The sequence below is a fragment of the Harmonia axyridis genome, chromosome 7 (assembly GCF_914767665.1).
Source record: "Harmonia axyridis chromosome 7, icHarAxyr1.1, whole genome shotgun sequence".
Classification (NCBI taxonomy): Eukaryota; Metazoa; Arthropoda; class Insecta; order Coleoptera; family Coccinellidae; genus Harmonia; species Harmonia axyridis.
In genome coordinates, this window is record NC_059507.1 from 841495 (window position 1) to 862782 (window position 21288).

The 21288-nt window shown below is 36.1% G+C and overlaps 2 protein-coding genes across 14 annotated transcripts in view; one reads left to right on the forward strand and one right to left on the reverse strand.

The window, feature by feature from the left end:
* The window catches only part of LOC123683853 (centrosomal protein of 135 kDa), a 37520-nt gene that overhangs the window by 8492 nt on the left and 7740 nt on the right, over window positions 1-21288 (forward strand). The gene's annotated exons all lie outside the window — the stretch shown is intronic.
* Window positions 231-15231, reverse strand: LOC123683854. 5 transcript variants are annotated; one of them, XM_045622808.1, is made up of 5 exons: window positions 15064-15231; window positions 6721-6888; window positions 3438-3655; window positions 2880-3211; window positions 231-1094 (listed from the first exon to the last, which is right to left on the reverse strand). In XM_045622808.1, the coding sequence occupies exons 1-5, from the start codon at window positions 15079-15081 to the stop codon at window positions 442-444; spliced, it is 1389 nt and encodes a 462-aa protein (XP_045478764.1). In that variant the 5' UTR covers window positions 15082-15231; the 3' UTR covers window positions 231-441. The 5 variants fall into 5 exon arrangements, with proteins under 5 accessions (XP_045478764.1, XP_045478765.1, XP_045478766.1 ...); XM_045622809.1 differs by having other exon boundaries at window positions 3456-3655; window positions 15064-15229; XM_045622810.1 differs by lacking the exon at window positions 15064-15231 and adding an exon at window positions 12924-13071.

Here is a 21288-nt window from a genome sequence, read left to right on the forward strand (position 1 = left end):
AAAAATATTAAAAGTAGAGAGTAGTGGTGTTTATAGTTCATTCCATAATTAAATATTGGATCAAGAGGTGTGCAAGGTAATTGAAGGTAGGACATGACATATCGGAAGCTTGCTAAAGTGCTATGATGCACATTAATCAATATTAATCATAATATTCAGTTCAATCTTCCTCAATCTAATCGATTTAAAACTAAATGCATAAAGAATAAATAACATTAAAAACCAAAGAGTAATAAAGATAATACTTTTATTAAATCGACACTAAAATTACAATCTTAAAAAATGGAAATATGTACAAAAGTTTCGAGATTCACATTAAAACTAGCTCAGCCTTAAAATGGTAATTTCACATTTCGCAAGTCGAAATTACAAATCTTAAACTAAAATTCCTTCCAATATTCTTGAAAGTATGACACTTCATGATTCGAACTATGTACCTAATCATTTCCTATCTTCATCGGTGTTTATCGAAATTTTTTGGCTTACAATAGATCTAAAAGTTTTGTTGAGATATTCGGCAATGATAACGCTGGGAGGCATGCATTCCAACTCTAGGTTTTTGTTAGTTTGTTTGGTGTAACCCGGTATGCATTCGCATATGCCTTCCTTGCCTAACGTCGCCCTATAGGGCACCAACCACGTTCCTGATTGGCAGGGACCTTGCGAATACAACTTATGGCACGCCCCCTTGTATCTGATCCAACCCTTCGCGCAACTTACAGTTCTCTGCTCGCTGACATCGCAGTTTTCTTTTTCGCACACGCACAATCCGTTGTAGGAGATGCCGTCAACAGATGGCCTTGTCCTGAAGTCGAAGGTGACCACTCTGCCTTCGGGGCAGGAACCTTTAGTGCCTATCCTATAGCACCTTTGATCCTTTGGGAAGAACAGGAAACCGCGTCGACAAGGCTGTTTTATGCAACTTGTGGAGTTCACTAGGAAGTGATTGTGTGGACAGGGACCTTGGGTGTAGGGTCTGTAGCAAGAAGAAGAATTCAGGTATCTCGTGTAGTCTTCTTTGCAATGGCATTTGGCGAAGGAGTCGTGGTCCTTCATTCGGAAGACTTCACCCTTCTGGCAAGGCCCTATGGTGTCTGGAAAATATGGGCAGTTTTTTAGCTATTATACAGGGTGTTCCTAAATTTGAGGTACCAAGGAAAATGACAGATTCCTTGGATAATTTTAAGAAAAAAGAGTACTATATTATTTACACTGCGCAAAAAAATTAACGCACATCATGGAAACCTCAAATTTATTCTACAACTGAAGGTGTTCTCAGAATTATGCATTCATATGTTATCCACTTTCCACGTTTTTCTTCAATACAGATGTTTTTTCCCAGCCGGAATAAAAAAAGATGAGATTATCAGATTTTTAATGTATTGGCTCCATTCTGAAATCAGTTGTTCTCGATCAATTCTAGTGATCAATAGTTTTTCTTTCGTTTGATTTTCTACACTCGATCGCTATGCAACGCGAAACACGCAATTTGACCCAAGAGAAAAGTGCCCAAGCGGTAGTTTTGCAAGAAGAAGATTGGACATACACAAGAATTGCAGATAAGTTTGCAGTTTCCCATACAAGTGTGTCCAGAATCTTGCAGCGATTCAGGGAGACAGGTATGAATGTCCGAAGACCAGGACAGAGTAGACCACGGGTAACAACTGCCATTCAAGAACGTTACTTGAGAGTTTCTTCGTTGAGACAACGGTTTGCAACCGCTCGTCTCCTTCAAAATCAGCTTGAGCAAACTCATGAGATGCAAATTAGCACTCAGACAATAAGAAATCGCCTCAGAGAATATGATTTAAGGCCTCGTGTCGCGGGAAGAGGCCCAGCTCTTACCCCAGCCCATCGAAGGGCGCGTTTGGATTTTGCGAGAGAGAATATCCATTGGGAAGAGGCTGATTGGAAAAGATCTCTTCACAGATGAGTCTAGATTCTGCCTCTTCCATTGTGATCGACGTTTCCTTGTATACAGACGTCCACATGAAAGAAATGCTCAGTGCAATTTCCTGAATACTACTGGTTTCGGGGGAGGATCGATTATTATAGTATGAGGTGGAATATCTTTGACTGCTCGCACATACTTAGTGGTCGTTTATAATGGAGCTAAGAATGCTGATAGGTATATAAGAAACATTCTTGAAGAGCATGTAGTGCCAGTTGCCCCATACATTGGTGAAAATTTCATTTGTATGGGCGATAATGCCAGACCCCATCGTGCGCGCATCGTTCAGGAGTACCTTGAAGAGGTTGAAGTCTCTCGAATGGAATGGCCAGCAAGAAGTCCAGATCTCAATCCGATTGAGCAGGTTTGGGACAACCTCAATAGAAGGCTGAGAAGTTCAGAAAATCATCCAGCTACTCTTAATGACTTAGGAATCCAACTCAGAGAAATCTGGGAAGGATTAGATCAGAACATTTTAAGATCACTCATTTTGAGTATGAACCGTCGTTGCCGAGCTGTAATTAACGCAAGGGGTGGAAATACCAAGTATTAAATCACTTATCAGCATTCCTGTCTTTTGAAAATTGTTTATTTCTCTTCTTTCACATAAGATTCGGTGAAATCCTGAATTTTTCTTCCATTTCATGTGTCTTGTTTCGTTGAAAACCTTCCCGAGAGAACATAAAAAATAAGTTATAAAGTCAATGTAGAGTTAACTTTAATTGAAATTGAGATTTTCAAAATGTGCGTTAATTTTTTTGCGCAGTGTAGATACAGGGTTAATGGTGACTCGTTCCATTTTTAGTAATGACGTAGTGTTTAGTTGTCAAATGTCAAAACATGACATTTTCAAAAGTGACAACTGCCCAGAATTCGCAATGAAATATCTTGTTGGAAAACCCTATATTATCTGTAAAATGAACGTTACCTAATTCATAGCACTGCTTGGTAGCTTCGTGAAAGTGAGGTAAAAAGTTATGGCATCCGCAAATTTGGTTGGTTAGGAATAAGCTACCCTTCTCTTGGCAGGGTCCTTTGGTGAAATGTTGGTAACACTTTCCGTTCTCGTATCTGAAATCCCTCAAATCCTTGTCCTTGCTGCATCTGCAAGATGGTAACTTCTTGTGTTCGGTTAGTAGCAAACCTTTCGAGCATGGCCCTCTGGTGTACTTTTTGTAACATGTGTTATCCAAAGGCCAGAATATGAAGCCTTCTGGACATTCCAGCAGCTGCTTGCAAGTTCCGTATTTCTTATCCGATCTGGAGATGAAATAAGAGATTTTTTTTGGATCATTATTCTTTTGAGATAGGAAGCAGGAATATACAGAGTGTTGCTGAATTGGAAGTACAACCAAAAAGGACAGATTCCTTTTTGGTGGACCACTGGTAGTTTAGAAGAATGTAGAAAGAAACTTTGGAACTTTTGGGATCTTTCATCTTCTTTTGTACCTCCAATTTAGTATAAGTACAAGTACATTTTACTTACAAATTGTAACTTACTAACTTTTTACTTTGAACGCCGGATTCTGGTGCAAAATATGAGCCCTCTTGACAAGGACCTACTGTGAACAGTTGGTAACAATGCCCGTCTTCAGCGTACTCAGCAGTTTTCGGTGGACACCTACATTCAGCTGTTAAATTCTGCGCCACAGTACTCGTTGTGGACGGTGTCAATTCTTTGTCTTCCGGACATGGATGTCCTTTCTGTAATTTCAAAGTATAAATATACTCAATTTTTTTTAAATTATTACCCACATTCTGCTGATCAAGTCTTTGAAAGAATGAGTTATGTGGAAATTCAGGATTATAGCTCATTCATCAAGAAGAAAATAAGATATAATTCTTCTATGACTAAATGAGACGTCACATTGACATGCAACAACAAAATTGTTGAACATAGATAACCACAGAAGTATATTTGAATCAGATGTCAGTTTGACATCTAACGCAAATCAAGTAAAAGATATGCATAAAGAATGCGAATCGAATGAATAATTTGTTCAATCGATTAAATCAAAGGTTGAGGCCAATATTCAAGTAAATCCAGATGTATGATGTTGTATAACACTTGACTTGCTTAATTATTACTTGTATGTTTATGTGTTATACAACAAACAACTAAACAAGAAGGCACTTTCACGGTGCCTGAGTTTGGTAAACCAGCGTATCTTCCACAGACAATAGATGCTGTTATTACTTCATAACAATAAATAATGTATCAGATCTAACGATCCTCGACCATGATGGATTTTTTTTTCGGACACCTCTAGTTATGACACATTCATGGTTTCTTTGGATGTTAATTGAAGTTTTGTCACAATTCGAATTAATAGGTTGGTTTTTGATAATTGCCTGCGGAGAAAGTATTTTCTAGATCATTATACCTATATTTTTCGGTTATAATTATACTACAGAATGTGTGAAAATATTTTAATGTTCACACTCAAAGTTTCCCTGGAAAGTAACAACAAAATCTTGAATTCGACTTGTTAATTTTGAAACATTTAAATTGCTTCCGAGTCTACTGAAGTGTTTTGGGATCTTATTTGAAAACTTCCTCTCGCATCGTGCAATCTGAACAACATTGTTTTAGCGTCTGTCGGTATGTGTGTCCGCCAAATCTTGTAACAGCCTTAGCTCCCACAATTTTCATCCAATTTCAATGAAATCTGGTTCCGTTGAGGCAGTAGATGGTCCCACACGAAGTACAGCTTTTCCAGATATAGGGTGCGACTTGTCCATGCGCAATCGTGGAATTCTCGTGAATAATTTGCTTGCTACTTGAGCAACTGAGTTCTATAGGGATTTTCAGCTCTTTTGAATATGCAGTACGTGTCGCGCATGCGCCAATAGAGATGAGATAGTGTTACGAGACAGAAAATAACCTAGTGTAAGCTGATTTTTTAGGAGCGAAGGACGAGAAAGAATTTATTGTTTTACACAAATTATCAGCGTGTTTTTAGATCTATTAAATTTATTAGAATATATCGCTTAATTAATAAAATTGCACTAGTACGTCTAGGTGTATTATCAAATCTAACGAGCCACAGAAAAAAGACTTTCCGATAAAAAGTATCGATTAAATGTATCAAGAAACGCTGAATGCATGATATAAATTACTCATGCCGCTGATTGAATCCATTCACGTAAATACAAGGTCATAATACATTTCCCTATTTCTCCGAGGTGTTCTTGTTTTTCAAGACTCTGCAATTATTCTACGCACTTGTTGCCTCATCAGTGTCTTGGTTCAAGTTTATGTAACATCTCTGGAATGATCATTATTCATTATTTATAATGCGTTCTTCCACTACAGCCAAAGGTTTCAATTCTATAATGCGAACGTGTGGTATTATCTTCGTAATAAGACAAATTATCGACCAGGATTCTTCTAATGTTTCCTTTGTCTGCCTTGTGCAACTCACCTGGACTAACACAATGCGTAACTGAATCGAAACAAAGGATTAGGAAATTTCTATTCTTAGACGTTCATCTCGTCAACCGAATATTGCATATAATGAATTTGGCAATTGATTATTCTCGAATCGATCTTTCGCACGGCAATTTGGTGTGATTCTCATCAATTAATGAGACTGACCGAAAAAAAGAAGAAGACTAGGAGTTACGGTTGGGATGCCTGTTACGATTCTTGGGATTCCCCGAAATATTTACAAGTTCTTCTAGGGCACTTTTTTAAGCTTGAGAACTTCAAATAACAATACAAGACAGTAATATTGTTGAAAATAATTTTTTAATTATTATAATCTATTATAAACTTCTCGAAAAGATTTTTTTTTCAAAGAGAATTTCTGTTGTTTAAAGATTAATGATTGCCAAACATTACTGAACAGAAATGTCAATACAGTTTGACATTCTCAACTGTCAAACCATAGACAACAACCATCGAAACTTCCCAAGCAGCTAAAAAACCACCACTTAATAACCAAACTGTAGTCCAACCATTAGAAACTTCAGGATATTTTCAAGAATACTAACATTGCGTCGAAATTCAAACACTTGAGGTGTATTATTGATGAAGAATTCACTATCAAATCCAAATTTAGTGTGTGTTTTAAGGAAACCTTTGAGATCTAAATGGAATTAAATTCTAGGTGAAACTTACCTACACATTTATTTTCTCAAAAATAACTATCTGATTGGATTGAAATTCAATATGTGATAGTGAATGATTGCATAACTTAACGAAGAACACAAAAATTATTATGCAACAATTATTCTCCCTTACTCTTTTGAAATATCGAGCTGTCAGAGATCGATAGTATGTTATTCAATAATTGAAATGGACGTGGCTGTTTAAAGTCACGTTAAGGTCACTTCAAATTGTGTTATATAAAATAAATGAAGAGGAATCTTCTATTATAAGTACGGTTCACACTTCATTGGCCAATCGAAGTCTGTATTGAAGTAATTACTTCCATCATGGTCGAAGCGTTCAAGAACACACATTTTATTCGCAGAATTTGAATACTGCTTATGCAAGGTCTCAGTCTATAGGTATTTATAGAATGAAGTTCTTCGAAAAACGATTGAAATAATCACAAGAAATTTTAATGTTTCCTCATAGAATATCTGGAATATTTCGATAAAAAAGTCTACTTTGGTTTTTCCATAGGAATGACACATTTTAAAATGGTTAAGATGGCAACATTGCGTGTATTTTTTCGGCATTTCTCACGTTTCGTTCCATTGAGCAATATTTAAAAAAAAAATCAATTTAAATGGGAAATGTTTATTGGACATGTACATACCTGGAATATCTTGTAGCAAGCGCCATCTGGTGGCCAATAAAGCATGCGCCAACCCATCGGATGGATAGCGCAGGGGTTCAGCTTTGGGTTTGCCCAAGGCGGGGCTGCTATTGCTCCTTCCAGCCACTTGATGCTGTGTACGAAGAATCCAAGAAGCAACATCAACTCCTGCAATTTTAAATATTTCCAATTCAATTGCGACATTGCTTGATTTGGTCTAATTGAGATGGAGGAATAATAAAGCCATAATTTGGACCAGAATCAGTTGCTTTAGCAACCAGTAGAATTTGTGGCATCTACATGGATTTCCAATAAGAGATTTCCGTTTGAAGCTGCCATTTTTTGACATTCAACAAGTAAAACTACATCATCACTAGGAATATAACGATGCAGGCTTCAGTAACGCATTGAAATTGTCAAAATTCACTGCAAAAATACACTGTGCAAAAAAATTAACGCACATTATCGAAATCTCGAATTTATTCTACAACTGAAGGTGTTCTCAATGATAATTATTTTTATCAGAATTATGCATGCATATGTTATTCACTTTCAACGTTTTTCTTCAATTCAGATGTTTTTTTCCCAGCAGGAATAAAAAAAGATGAGATTATCAGATTTTGAATGTATTGGCTCCATTCTGAAATCAGTTGTTCTCGATCAATTCTAGTGATCAATAGTTTTTCTTTCGTTTGATTTTCTACACTCGATCGCTATGCAACGCGAAACACGCAATTTGACCCAAGAGGAATGTGCCCAAGCGGTAGTTTTGCGAGAAGAAGGGTGGGCATACACAAGAATTGCAGATAAGTTTGGAGTTTCCCATACAAGTGTGTCCAGAATGTTGCAGCGATTCAGGGAGACAGGTATGAATGTCCGAAGACCAGGACAGGGTAGACCACAGGTAACAACTGCCATTCAAGAACGTTACTTGAGAGTTTCTTCGTTGAGACAACGGTTTGCAACCGCTCGCCTCCTTCAAAATCAGCTTGAGCAAACTCATGGGGTCAAATTAGCACTCAGACAATAAGAAATCGCCTCAGAGAATATGATTCAAGGCCTCGTGTCGCGGCAAGAGTCCCAGCTCTTACCCCAGCCCATCGAAGGACGCGTTTGGATTTTGCGAGAGAGCATATCCATTGGGAAGAGGCTGATTGGGAAAGAGTTCTCTTCACAGATGAGTCTAGATTCTGCCTCTACCATTGTGATCGACGTTCCCTTGTATACAGACGTCCACATGAAAGATATGCTCATTGCAATTTCCTGAATACTACTGGTTTCGGGGGAGGATCGATTACGGTATGGGGTGGAATATCTTTGACTGCTCGCACTGACCTAGGTTGATAATGGAGCTATGAATGCTGATACGTATATAAGGAACATTCTTGAAGAGCATGTAGTGTCATTTTCCCCATACATTGGTGAAAATTTCATTTTTATGGACGATAATGCCAGACCCCATCGTGCGCGCATCGTTCAGGAGTACCTTGAAGAGGTTGAAGTCTCTCGAATGGAATGGCCAGCAAGAAGTCCAGATCTCAATCCGATTGAGCAGGTTTGGGACAACCTCAATAGAAGGCTGAGAAGTTCAGAAAATCATCCAGCTACTCTTAATGACTTAGGAATCCAACTCAGAGAAATCTGGGAAGGATTAGATCAGAACATTTTAAGATCACTCATTTTGAGTATGAACCGTCGTTGCCGAGCTGTAATTAACGCAAGGGGTGGAAATACCAAGTATTAAATCACTTATCAGCATTCCAGTATTTTGAAAATTGTTTATTTCTCTTCTTTCACATAAGATTCGGTGAAATCCTGAATTCTTCTTCTATTTAATGTGTCTTGTTTCGTTCAAAACCTTCCCGAGAGAACATAAAAAATAAGTTATAAAGTCAATGTAGAGTTAACTTTCATTAAAATCGAGATTTTCAGAATGTGCGTTAATTTTTTTGCGCAGTGTAGAAAAACCATGTATGAAGCTTCGCCTAGTCGAGGTGCTCTTCAAAGCGTTCGAAGAAGACGTCGTCGAAGGTCGTCTCGTAACGCTTCATTTCCCACAGCCGATGAACCATCAGCACCACCTCTTGTTGCAAGAGGCGGAAATTTCTTCGAACGGCCAGCTAGTTGGGAAATGGGAATTGGCGGCAAGACCACGTATTTAATTTTTTTTTTCAATAGGCCGACTGTAACCCAGTTCTCATAATCCGAAATCTCTTTCGACAGTCGATTGTTTCGTCGAAATCCGAGCATCGGCTTCGAATACCGAATTCGGTTTTAACCCAATTTCTAAGCGAAGCGAGTCGAGAGTGAAAACGTCGAAAAGTAGAGGAGACACGACGGTAGGTGAATATCTTATTTAAAATAATGCTAAACGGGCGTGATACGGGTACGGTTAACAGATGGCGTTACGAAATACGACCTTGACATAGAAATCGGACGAATGCAAATTGGCGTAATAATAATATTCGGCGCAACTAGAATCTTATAGTTCGGTGATTGACGCTTTAAGACAGTTTTTTCGTTCGTCTTGGGCTGTTATTCTTTTCGGGAAAAATGTTCGAAATGAAAAAAAAACATTTTGCTAATTTAATTTAGAAATAAAGATTATTTGTTCTGACTTTCATATAAAATTTATGAGACTAACACCAAGTTGTAACAACGTTAATTAAAATTAAATGCCGTCATCAAAATTGTAATCCTCCAATAAGAGGAGCCTATTGGCTTCCTACGCCGTTTTATGGAGGATTAAAATTTTAATGACGGCATTAAATTTTAATTAACGTTTCTGCAACTGGGTGTGAAACTATTGAAACTAAAGGGTTTTCCAATAAGAGGTTCAATTTTGATAATGAGGAAAAAATCGAGTATATTTTAAATGAAATCAGTGGATGTTTATTTCATTGTAAAGAGGAAGGTTTTTTAATGAACTTTTCTAGAAAAAAAAAATCGTTTTATATGGTTTCATTCTGGACTTTTCCTCCGATCCGTTCCTGCCGCCGGGCTGTTGCCTTCATCTCAAAGCCTATGAAATCAAAGGTAAATTTTTTGGGAAGAAAAGATTGGCACACAAGATACATTTCATTATGTAGCTTAGGTCGATTTTTCTCCCTCAATATATGCTCATAAAATTTTGTTTTATTTTAAAATTTATAAGAGTTTGTAATAATTTCTGAATAAACTTTCTTTCTTTCTTTCTTTCTTCTTTCTTTCTTTCATTAAATTAACGATATCAGCCAAATGGCCGCAGCCACGGCTAAGGTTGCAGCGCCAATAATATTTTCAGTTATTCTTGGGTGACGCACACGGTTTCTATTCTCCACATCACTAACTTGACCAAAATTTTTATATCTTTAGTTATTTGGGGAACAATTGATAATAGATTCATACAAGTTTTCGAGGTATATTTCGCTTCACAGCATACCGAAGATAGATGAATATTTGGGAGAATTTTAGAAAAATAAGAAGAGGAAACATTTTTGAGTTATGAAAAAAAGTTGGTACAAAATAAAATTGAATGAAAACTGATCTGAATATCCGGAATTTTGTGTTTTCAATTGAATATTTTGTTATATTAGTATTATGCCAAGCTCTTAAAGCAACCAATTTACGTGTACATACCCATTTCATATTGAAAGAACTGCAAATAACTACTGAACAGCTACTAGCTAAAACGTCAAAATGTGACATACGAAACCTTTGAAATCTTGTTACTAAGGTTCTAAGCAAAATACAAATGATAATTCGATGCCAACATCCACTATGGTTGGATAAACATGGGTTTGCAAAAGCTTTGTTTTCGAGATACAGAGTGTTAAAGTTTGATTTTTCAAGTTTTTTCTCGTATCACTTTCCCTTCACAAGATATTCAACTCAAATTTGGCATAGATATTTCAATTTAAAGTTATCATCATATGATATGCTCATTTTTAATGCATATCTACAGGTTGTTTTTTTTTCTGGAACAGTGGCCGCTTCTTTCCTCCAGAACTCTTTTTTGGTGGACCACTGGTAGTTTAGAATAATGTAAAAGAAAACTTTGATCTAGTACTACACTTTTTGGTTTGTTGTAAAGGGTGTTTTTTTTTAGAGCTATAGAACTTTAAATTGCAATCAAACAACGATTGATTATTCGATTGACATGAATTTTATATATCCGCAAGATAATCTTGTGGCATTACATTTTGAATATGATTTCTGGCATATGACCTCCACGGCTGGCTCGGATGTAGTCCAATCTGGACGTCCAATTTTCGATGACTTTTTCCAACATTTGTGGCCGTATATCGGCAATAACACGGCGAATGTTGTCTTCCAAATGGTCAAGGGTTTGTGGTTTATCCTCATAGATCAATGACTTTACATAGCCCCACAGAAAGTAGTCTAGCGGTGTTAAATCACAAGATCTTGGAGGCCATTTCACAGGTCCAAAACGTGAAATTAGGCGGTCACCAAACGTGTCTTTCAATAAATCGATTGTGGCACGAGCTGTGTGACATGTTGCGCCGTCTTGTTGAAACCACAGCTCCTGGACATCATGGTTGTTCAATTCAGGAATGAAAAAGTTAGTAATCATGGCTCTATACCGATCACCATTATCTGTAACGTTCTGGCCATCATCGTTTTTGAAGAAGTACAGACCAATGATTCCACCAGCCCATAAAGCGCACCAAACAGTCAGTTTTTCTGGATGTAACGGTGTTTCGACATACACTTGAGGATTAACTTCACTCCAAATGCGGCAGTTTTGTTTGTTGACGTAGCCATTCAACCAGAAGTGCGCTTCATCGCTAAACAAAATAAAATGGACGTAGTGCGCGATACGTATTCCGCACAGAACCATTATTTTCGAAATAAAATTGCACTATTTGCAAGCGTTGTTCAGGCGTGAGTCTATTCATGATGAATTGCCAAACCAATCTGAGAATAAACCACTTGACAGCTGTAAAATCGGTCGCCATCTTGAACAGTAATGCCAACTTAAAGTGATATACCTCGAAAAAAAACACCCTATAGTTTTGTCGTATCTGCTACCGATTTCTAGAGAGAAATTTCAAACAATTCTCTAGTAATCCTCAGGAATATCTAAATTATTATAAAGATCCTGTTAGTTAGCTGTGATGAATAAATTCATTATAAGTTTTGGTACTTATTTTCTCTAATTCTGTGGTTATTCCGTTCATTCTTCCACATCTTGTAGAACAAAATCGTGCGAGAATATATCAGAAACGCACAGTTTTCATGGTTATATTTTATTAATCTATGTTGGTACTCCGAACTTTCCGCCACGGCTTTATCTGTCATTTCATCAATTTGCCTTAAAGAAATCAGTTCTGCCAACCAACATTTTTCAATGCAAAAATCACTAAATTATATTTATGGAAATATTTCATTAATTTCAATGAAAATGCAATGAATTAGAGAAAATAATGTATAATACTCGTACAGAAGGCTCATTCTACCACTCGTTCATTCCAAAACTCGCCACTTCGTGGCTCGTTTTTGAATTTTGAACTCGTGGAAGAATATCAATGCCTTCTGCACTTGTATTATAAATAACTATACCCGATCTGTAGCTAAAATTAATGAAGATTCGATAAACTGGTATAATCATAAAAAAGTAGGACTACAAGAAACACCCTGTATCTCGAAAACAAAGCGTTTCCAGGCCCATGTTTAGAGGACTTTTTTCCTTGAAATTATTTTTTCCTTGAAATTATACAAAGAATCTTTCAATTTCCTTTATACCTCCAATTTAGAAACATTCTGTATAATAAATCAAATAATGTGAAATTTGCAGTTTTTTTGTCATCCGTTGGCGTTGGAAGTCATAATGTCGTGACCTCCGACTGCCGATAAAATTGTCAACTGGAAAATCAGGTATTTTTGGCCGTGCTTATTCATCGCGTCATCCACAAATGCACCGTTGATTCTTGCATAACAGGTACCGAGAAAAACGTCTCGAGTTTCGTAATGTTTATTGCTTTATTGGACGTCTTCTTGTGTGTGTGAGCTCACGGTCGAGTTTAGACAAAGATGCGGTCAAGGGCCCCCAAACCGATATGTGCACTTTGTCAGGTCATCCGTGAGGTGTTGAAACGAAAATCATCTTGATTTGCTTGAATGTTCACTCAAGATTGTAGAATGCACAAACATAAGTACTCAGAACTGAAATGAACAAATAAAGAACAAAAACAAGAGCTTACGCTTGATCCTTCATGTAATTCTCATCTAATTTTTCTTAAAGAAATTTCGCATGTAAATTTTTGCTTCCATACAGATTGAGTTTCAAATATGCAACGTCTCAATTATCAATATTCGATTAATAGACATCAAATTTACATGTAACCTCAAATTGGTGAACATAGATTATTCATAGAAATTCATTGATCTCTGTGTTTCGCAGCAAGTTTTCTATGACGGCATATCTGAACCACAGATATGTGCTCCAATTGAACTACTATTGTCTCCCACAGACAACATGTAGCGTTTCGTAACACGATGCTGCTCCTGTATAGATTCTGCATCGAGTGAGAAAGATTTCAATGCTGAATGGAGCTCGAGCAAGAATGGTTTCAATTTCGCTCACTGACCTCGATAACATTACAATATCAAACATTGCGGATAAGTATTACGATCACGTAATGTTAGGCTGATTGCGGTTTTGGACTGGTTGGAAAAAAGCGTCCGGAATAGATTTGACTGTCATTAGAGGGTAATGGATGTCCGTGAGGTGGAAATTGAGAGCATCGTCTCGAATTACGCTCTTGGTTTTTTTATGACGATAATTTCGTCTAATTTCGTGTTGAAATTCGAATTAGTACAACAAAAGTGGCGCTGTTGCCCATCTGTTCGCGTGTACACTGAATATTTAAGTTTTACATTAAACTGCATATGGTTAAACAGCGGTCGCCCTTCCAGATGCTTATACAGTATGTTCCTGAATTAGAGAATTAGAAAATGAAAGATTTCTTGAATAATTGTAAAAAAAGTCATGTCGATTTTAAACTGTTCTTTGCTCATAGTATCGGAATTTTACAAGGTATTCAATTGAAATTTGGCGTAGATATTCCAATTTAGAGTTTACACCACCAATTTCGATTGCAAATCTACAGGGTGATAATTTTTCTAGGACTGTACCTGCTTTTTTCCTCAAGGATTTTCTTTTGGTGGACCACTGGTAGAGATCCATTAAACCAAGAAGCTTGACATTTTAACCAACTACTTGACTTGAAAATCAAGCTCGCGAAAAATTACATACTTAAGCTTGCCTTTACTTGATTTTAGGTATTTATTGCTTGACTTGATATCAAACTACTTGATATTACTTGAGCTTGATATGCACGCGTTGCTCGGCATATATTTCTGGAATCTCGTGCGCGCTTAGACTAAATAAGGGGATTCCTCGAGCGCCGAGAGACTGAAGCATTCGCCATTGTGACTTTATTAGTAGCTTTCTCACATTTCTATGAAATATATTGGTAGATTTTGCTAGTTTCAGAACTATCTTTCCAAACTTGACCAAAATGGCCAAGGATTTTTTATCAACGCCATCATCTTCAGCTCCTGTTGAAAAACAATTTTCCAGAGCTGCACTTAGAGTTACAAAAGCCCGCAATATGTTAGGCGACAAATCTATAACATGCCTCATGTGTCTTAGATCCTGGATAGAAAATTATGAAACAAAGCCTGGAGGTTTCTCAATATTAAGAAACTTTGTTTTTTTATTATTTTTATTTTGTTATGATTTATGGTGATTTAATTTATGTTTCTATTTCAAAAAAGTTGATATTTTCGGTTCTTTTATACAATAAGTTCATTAAAGAAAAGTGGTTTTTGCAAGGTTCCATTTAATTTCATCATTTTTTTATTGATGTGTCACTAAACAATAAAATTGCTAAAAATCAAGTAGCTTGATACGATACAAGTACTTAATAAATAAATACTTGAGATTGAAAAACTACTACTTGACTTGAGCTTGACATAAAATGAAGTCAAGCTCAAGCCATGTATTTTGAAATTCAAGCCAAGCCGTGAATCCCTAACCACTGGTAGTTTATAAAAATGTAAAAAGAAACTTTGATACAGTAGGCCTACACTTTTTGGTTTCTTATATTTTTTAGTATCTGATACCGACTAGGGGAGACAAAACTTCGTGAAATTCTTTATGATCCATCAAATTATTATTATTATTATTTATCGATCCATCAAAGCGTCAGGTAGAAGTTGAAAAAACTGATTTCCTCCAACTACTCCAAAACGTTTCAGTAGAAAAATTACAAACGAAAACTTGAATCATCGAAAAATAAATTGAAAAAAAAAATAATAATAAAAATCAAAACCCACCCTCAGTGAAACAAACATGGTAGATTCCCTGGGTTTTCCCTTTTTCGCACAATGTCACATGACCACCACCACCCGGAAAACCATAGCGCAACTTGCTAGATCTGCCTGCACACCACACTTTGGCTCCGGCCGCAAACTCTAGACTGGCAGCAGCGCGCCTCGGAGTTTGCGGTCTTTTCCAAACACGCGTCGATGTTTTTTTTCTCTCGACGGACCCGGAGCTACCACTCCGGCTTAGGAGAGGGGGCGGGGTATTTGGAGGCGGAGGAAGAATTAGACGCGACTGTGTGTCCACTTTGTATTCTGATTTTGTGATATTTTCTTGTGTGAATGAAAAACGCAGCGAATTTTCCATTATGGTTCATTATTTTCTTTGAGCTTTGCTTCTGTAATCTTTTTGAATTTTCAGACAGCACATTTTGCACTATGGTTCATTAATTCTATTTGTCAACTTCTCCTATATTTATAATATTGTTGTATAGTTTTTCTTTTGTGATATTTTCTTGTGTAAACGAAAAACGCAGCAAATTTTACACTATGGTTCAATATTTCCTTCGAGCTTTGTTTCTGTAATCTTTCTGTATTTAAAAAAAAAACGCTACAAATTTAACATTATAGTTCATTATTTATTTTTGTCAACTTCTCCTACATTTTTATGATATTGCAGTTTTTCTTTTCTGATATTTTCTTGTGTAATCGAAACACGCAGCAAATTTTACACTATGGTTCATTATTTCTATTTGTTAACTTCTTCTTTATTTATAATATTGCAGTTTTGCTTTTGTAATATTTTCGTGGGTAAAGGAAAAACGCAGCAAATTTTACACTATGGTTTATTATTTCCTTTGAGCTTTGTTTCTGTAATATTTTTGTATTAAAGGAAAAAACGCAGCAAATTTTACACTATAGTTCATTATTTCCTTTGAGCTTTGCTTCTGTAATATTTTTGTATTTTTGAAAAAAACGCAGCAAATTTTACACTATGGTTCATTATTTCTATTTGTTAAGTTCTTCTATATTTATAATATTGCAGTTTTGCTTTTGTAATATTTTTGTGGGTAAATGAAAAACGCAGCAAATGTTACACTGTGGTTTATTATTTCCTTTGAGCTTTGTTTCTGTAATCTTTCTGTATTAGAGAAAAAAACGCAGCAAATTTTACACTATGATTCATTATTTCCATTTGTCAACTTATTGCAGTTTTGCTTTTGTGACAATTTAGTGTGTAAATGAAAAATGCAGCAAATTTTACACTATGATTCATTATTTTTATTTGTCAACTTATTGCAATTTTGCTTTTGTGACATTTTATAGTGTAAATGAAAAATGCAGCAAATTTTACACTATGATTCATTATTTTTATTTGTCAACTTATTGCAATTTTGCTTTTGTGACATTTTATAGTGTAAATGAAAAATGCAGCAAATTTTACACTATGATTCATTATTTTTATTTGTCAACTTATTGAAGTTTTGCTTTTGTGCCATTTTCGTGTGTAAATAAAAAACGCAGAAAATTTTACACTATGGTTTATAATTTCCTTTGGGTTTGTTTCTGTAATCTTCCTCTATTTTTAGAAAAAAACGCAGCAAATATACTATGGATCATTATTTTCTTTTGTCAACTTTTCCTATATTTATAATATTGCAGTTTTGCTTTTGTAATATTTTCGTGTGTAAACGAAAAACGCAACAAAGGACCAGATAGCAAACTAATGGATCAATGGTGGAACACCCTGTATACAAGGACGCATAAATACGAGTACTCAAACGCTCTTAACTTCACGTTAGTGTTTTTTCTCAATTTCTTCAGAATTCCGACAAATGCCAATTTTCAAAAGATACCAAGTGATTCCTAAACACCCCGTACATTTTCTATAATTTTCACTCTCAAAACCATTCTTAATGTTGGACGGAATGCGGATTTCGTTCTGTTGTTCGGGCTCAAACTTGAAAAGCAGTTGTTGCAACATATCAAGAGTCCTCCGCCACAAAGTGCTTTGACCTCTCATCCAACCAAGAACACCCTGATGCAAATGGCACAACCAGTCCCTGGTACAGTATTCCACGGTACTATAGTGTCATTCATATCGGCTTCTATTTCAGTACCGTGAACCGTGGACCTGTCGACAGAGTAAACACCTTACACAGGTTACTTCTCGGAATCTCTGACGATTCTCTTAGGCCCAGTTTCACCAAACAGCACTTGATCCCAGATTGTTTAAACTCCGCTTGTTACTAAAGCAGGCTTAACAGTGTTTTCTGTTTCACCATGCATCAACCCGTCCGGAGATGATCGCGATTAAGCAAATCGCGATTAAATAGTCAAACCATTTGGCAACGTTGTGAACAACCTTATATAGTGTTCTGTATCGTATTAGCAGTGATGACCACCATTGGCGCTAGGTGTCAGGTGTCATTCATTCTTCATTCATAACTCATAACATTTCAAATCATTTGTCATCTTGTAAACAAAAAACAAAATTTTTGCCGAAAATGTCGAGTGATGTGCTTCGAAATGTCGGAAACTTGCAGAAGTTAAAAAGAAATTATCCCATTTCACAAAACCACACGTTCTGGAAAAAAAACTATATAAGTAATTTTATTAACTTATTTATTTTTATTAACAAGTTTAACTGCTTCTTAAATAATATTTCAATCAAACATATCAATAAATTATTCTTTGCAATAAATTTCATAAAACACAAAAACAAAGTTTACGTGTATTTTAAATGGAAAATATTGAGCCTATACATATAGTCATATTTTGATAAAATTGACCCAAAAATTATACATTTCCGGAAAAATAATTACATAGACAAGAGTTCCATACTGATAAATAATTATTAATCTCAACTTGAAAGGTTATAATCCTCCAAAAATGGCCGATTAGTGCTAAATCGCGATTGGTCGATTAAATGGCGCTTTGGAGTGTGGTGAAACGCTACATTACATTAATCGTGATCTAAGGCCTCACTTAAGAGCCAAGTCAAGATTAAAGCATTTGGTGAAACTGGGCCTAAGGCCCAGTTTCACCAAATGCTTTAATCTTGACTTGGCTCTTAAGTGAGGCCTTAGATCACGATTAATGTAATGTAGCGTTTCACCACACTCCAAAGCGCCATTTAATCGACCAATCGCGATTTAGCACTAATCGGCCATTTTTGGAGGATTATAACCTTTCAAGTTGAGATTAATAATTATTTATCAGTATGGAACTCTTGTCTATGTAATTATTTTTCCGGAAATTTCTAATTTTTGGGTCAATTTTATCAAAATATGGCTATATACTATATGTATAGGCTCAATATTTCCCATTTAAAATACACGTAAACTTTGTTTTTGTGTTTTATGAAATTTATTGCAAAGAATGATTTATTGATATGTTTGATTGAAATATTATTTATGGAGCAGTTCAACTTGTTAATAAAAATAGATAAGTTAATAAAATTACTTATAAAGTTTTTTTCCAGAATGTGTGGTTTTGTGAAATGGGATAATTTCTTTTTAACTTCTGCAAGTTTTCGACATTTCGAAGCACATCACTCGACATTTTCGGCAAAAATTAACTTTGTTTTTTGTTTACAAGATGACAAATGATTTGAAATGTTATGAGTTATGAATGAATGACACCTGACACCTAGCGCCAATGGTGGTCATCACTGCTAATACGATACAGAACACTATATAACCCTTCGTTCACAACGTTGCCAAATTGTTAGACTATTTAATCGCGATTTGGTTAATCGCGATCATCTTCGGACGGGTTGATGCATGGTGAAACAGAAAACACTGTTAAGCCTGCTTTAGTAACAAGCGGAGTTTAATCAATCTGGGATCAAGTGCTGTTTGGTGAAACTGGGCCTTAGGCACTTTAACGTGCAAATGTTAGGGCAACGGACGGAAAATATGGCCAAAAATTCGTTTTTCCATTTGCTCACATAAAAAAACGATGCTGGAATTCTTACGGACCCAACCCGCGTTTTACTAATCCGATTTCGAAGGACCAGGTAGCAGCCTAATGGAAAAATTTGTCACAGATTAGTTTTTATGAATTTTTCCACCTCCTGAACAAGACAGTCTATGGGTCCAACTCAATCCTATGATTAGTTCTCCAGATACAGGATGTCGAGATGTAAAAATGGCATTTCTTTAAGTCTCTCGAAAAGAGATCGGCGGTCTTTGACGATTTTTTTCTCTGAGTCTTATAGTTCTTGAGATGCTCTCAGTAAGTATAGAATTTGGGACACCCTGTATAATGTCTTTCATTGTACAATGACAAAATAACAATAAGTAAACGACAACGTGTCTCCTACCGTTACTCTGTATGAAATTTTCATTTTATTGAACTTTTTGACAACTTTTTTAATAATCTTCACCCCTCTTGATATATCACCCTGTATATCTCACAAACTAGTCATAGCAAAGCCAATACTGTTTGACATTATAATAGTCTACTCGAACTAAGAGTAATGACAAAAATTTGGAAAATTCCACGGACGACTTTTTCAATTACAGGGTGAATATGAACTGAACGAATTTCATTCTGATTAATGTTTGACTCACCTTGTATCTAACAATAGTTTTTATTAAAAATCAGTCTAAAATTATTACCATATGGGTAAGCAATAATTGTCGCGCAAAAGTGTTTCAGTCATAATGTTTTCTTACAAATAATGGTACTTAAAGAAATGTCATTTTCCAACTTCCACACCCTGTATCTCCAAAAATAAGCATATGATTGAGTTGGACCCATTGACTTTCTTGTTGAGGAGGTCATATTCTACAAAATACGAAAAATTTAGAAAAATTGAATGGTTACAATATTTCTATTAGGCTGCTGCTCCTGAGGATTACTAGAGAATTGTTTGAAATTTCTCTCTAGAAATCGGTAGCAGATACGACAAAACTATAGGGTGTTTTTTTTTCGAGGTATATCACTTTAAGTTGGCATTACTGTTCAAGATGGCGACCGATTTAACAGCTGTCAAGTGGTTTATTCTCAGATTGGTTTGGCAATTCATCATGAATAGACTCACGCCTGAACAACGATGATGGCCAGAACGTTACAGTCAATGGTGATCGGTATAGAGCCATGATTACTAAGTTTTTCATTCCTGAATTGAACAACCATGATGTCCAGGAGCTGTGGTTCCAACAAGACGCCACAACATGTCACACAGCTCGTGCCACAATCGATTTATTGAAAGACACGTTTGGTGACCGCCTAATTTCACGTTTTGGACCTGTGAATTGGCCTCCAAGATCTTGTGATTTAACACTGCTAGACTACTTTCCGTGGGGATATGTAAAGTCATTGGTCTATGCGGATAAGCCACAAACCCTTGACCATTTGGAAGACAACATTCGCCGTGTAATTGCCGATATACGGCCACAAATGTTGGAAAAAGTCATCAAAAATTGGACGTCCAGATTGGACTACATCCGAGCCAGCCGCGGCGGTCATATGCCAGAAATCATGGTTAAAATGTAATGCCACAAGATTATCTTGCGGATAAATAAAATTCATGTCAAACGAATAATCCATCGTTGTTTTATTGTCATTTGAAGTTCTATAGCTCTAAAAAAAAACACCCTTTAAAACTCACTTTTGCGCAAGAAGTTAAGTTATTCTGTCTAATTCACTGAATTTATATTGAAATTAATGGAATACTGCCATTAAATATCGTTTAGTGATTTTTGCATTGAAAAATGTTGGTTGGCAGAACTGTTTTCTGTGTCACAAATTTGACAGATAATAAATAAATTCCTGATAGGAGAGTACCAACATAAAAAATGAAATATAACCATGATTTCTCTGTGAAACTGAGATATTCCGCACGATTTTGCTCTACAAGGTAAGAATTAGAGGAAAAAACATTCTATCGACAAGAGGGCGTTTACAACAACCTCAACCGATGAGTATCAGATAATTCCAATTATATTCGAGGTTGATAATTCACGTTATAATGCTGAAGAGCAACGGTTCGCGCCTTTTGGTGCAACAGCCATCACATTAAATTAGCCGTTATTACCACGGCCAAGCTCGATCGTAGCACCGCTATTTCTTCATTCCATTGAAAGTGAATCTGTAATCACCTCTGCTTGTCCGTCTTACTTTCGGAGCAACGATCCTCTCGGTTCATCTGTGTTACGTAACAATCAGATTCACTTCCCACGTTGATGCTGGGCCAAATTGTGTGATGCATCTAACGGTATCTATCGG

What these genes read in the sequence shown, in the direction of transcription:
- LOC123683854 (XM_045622806.1), bottom strand. Translation starts at nt 10,407, where the DNA reads ATGTCACATTTTGACGTTTTAGCTAGTAGCTGTTCAGTAGTTATTTGC. An exon ending in CTTGCTACAAGATATTCCAG is followed by an intron (nt 3,656 to 6,720) that starts GTATGTACATGT and finishes TTGAAATTACAG; the next exon opens with AAAGGACATCCATGTCCGGA. An exon ending in CAAGCAGTGCTATGAATTAG is followed by an intron (nt 1,095 to 2,879) that starts GTAACGTTCATT and finishes CATATTTTCCAG; the next exon opens with ACACCATAGGGCCTTGCCAG.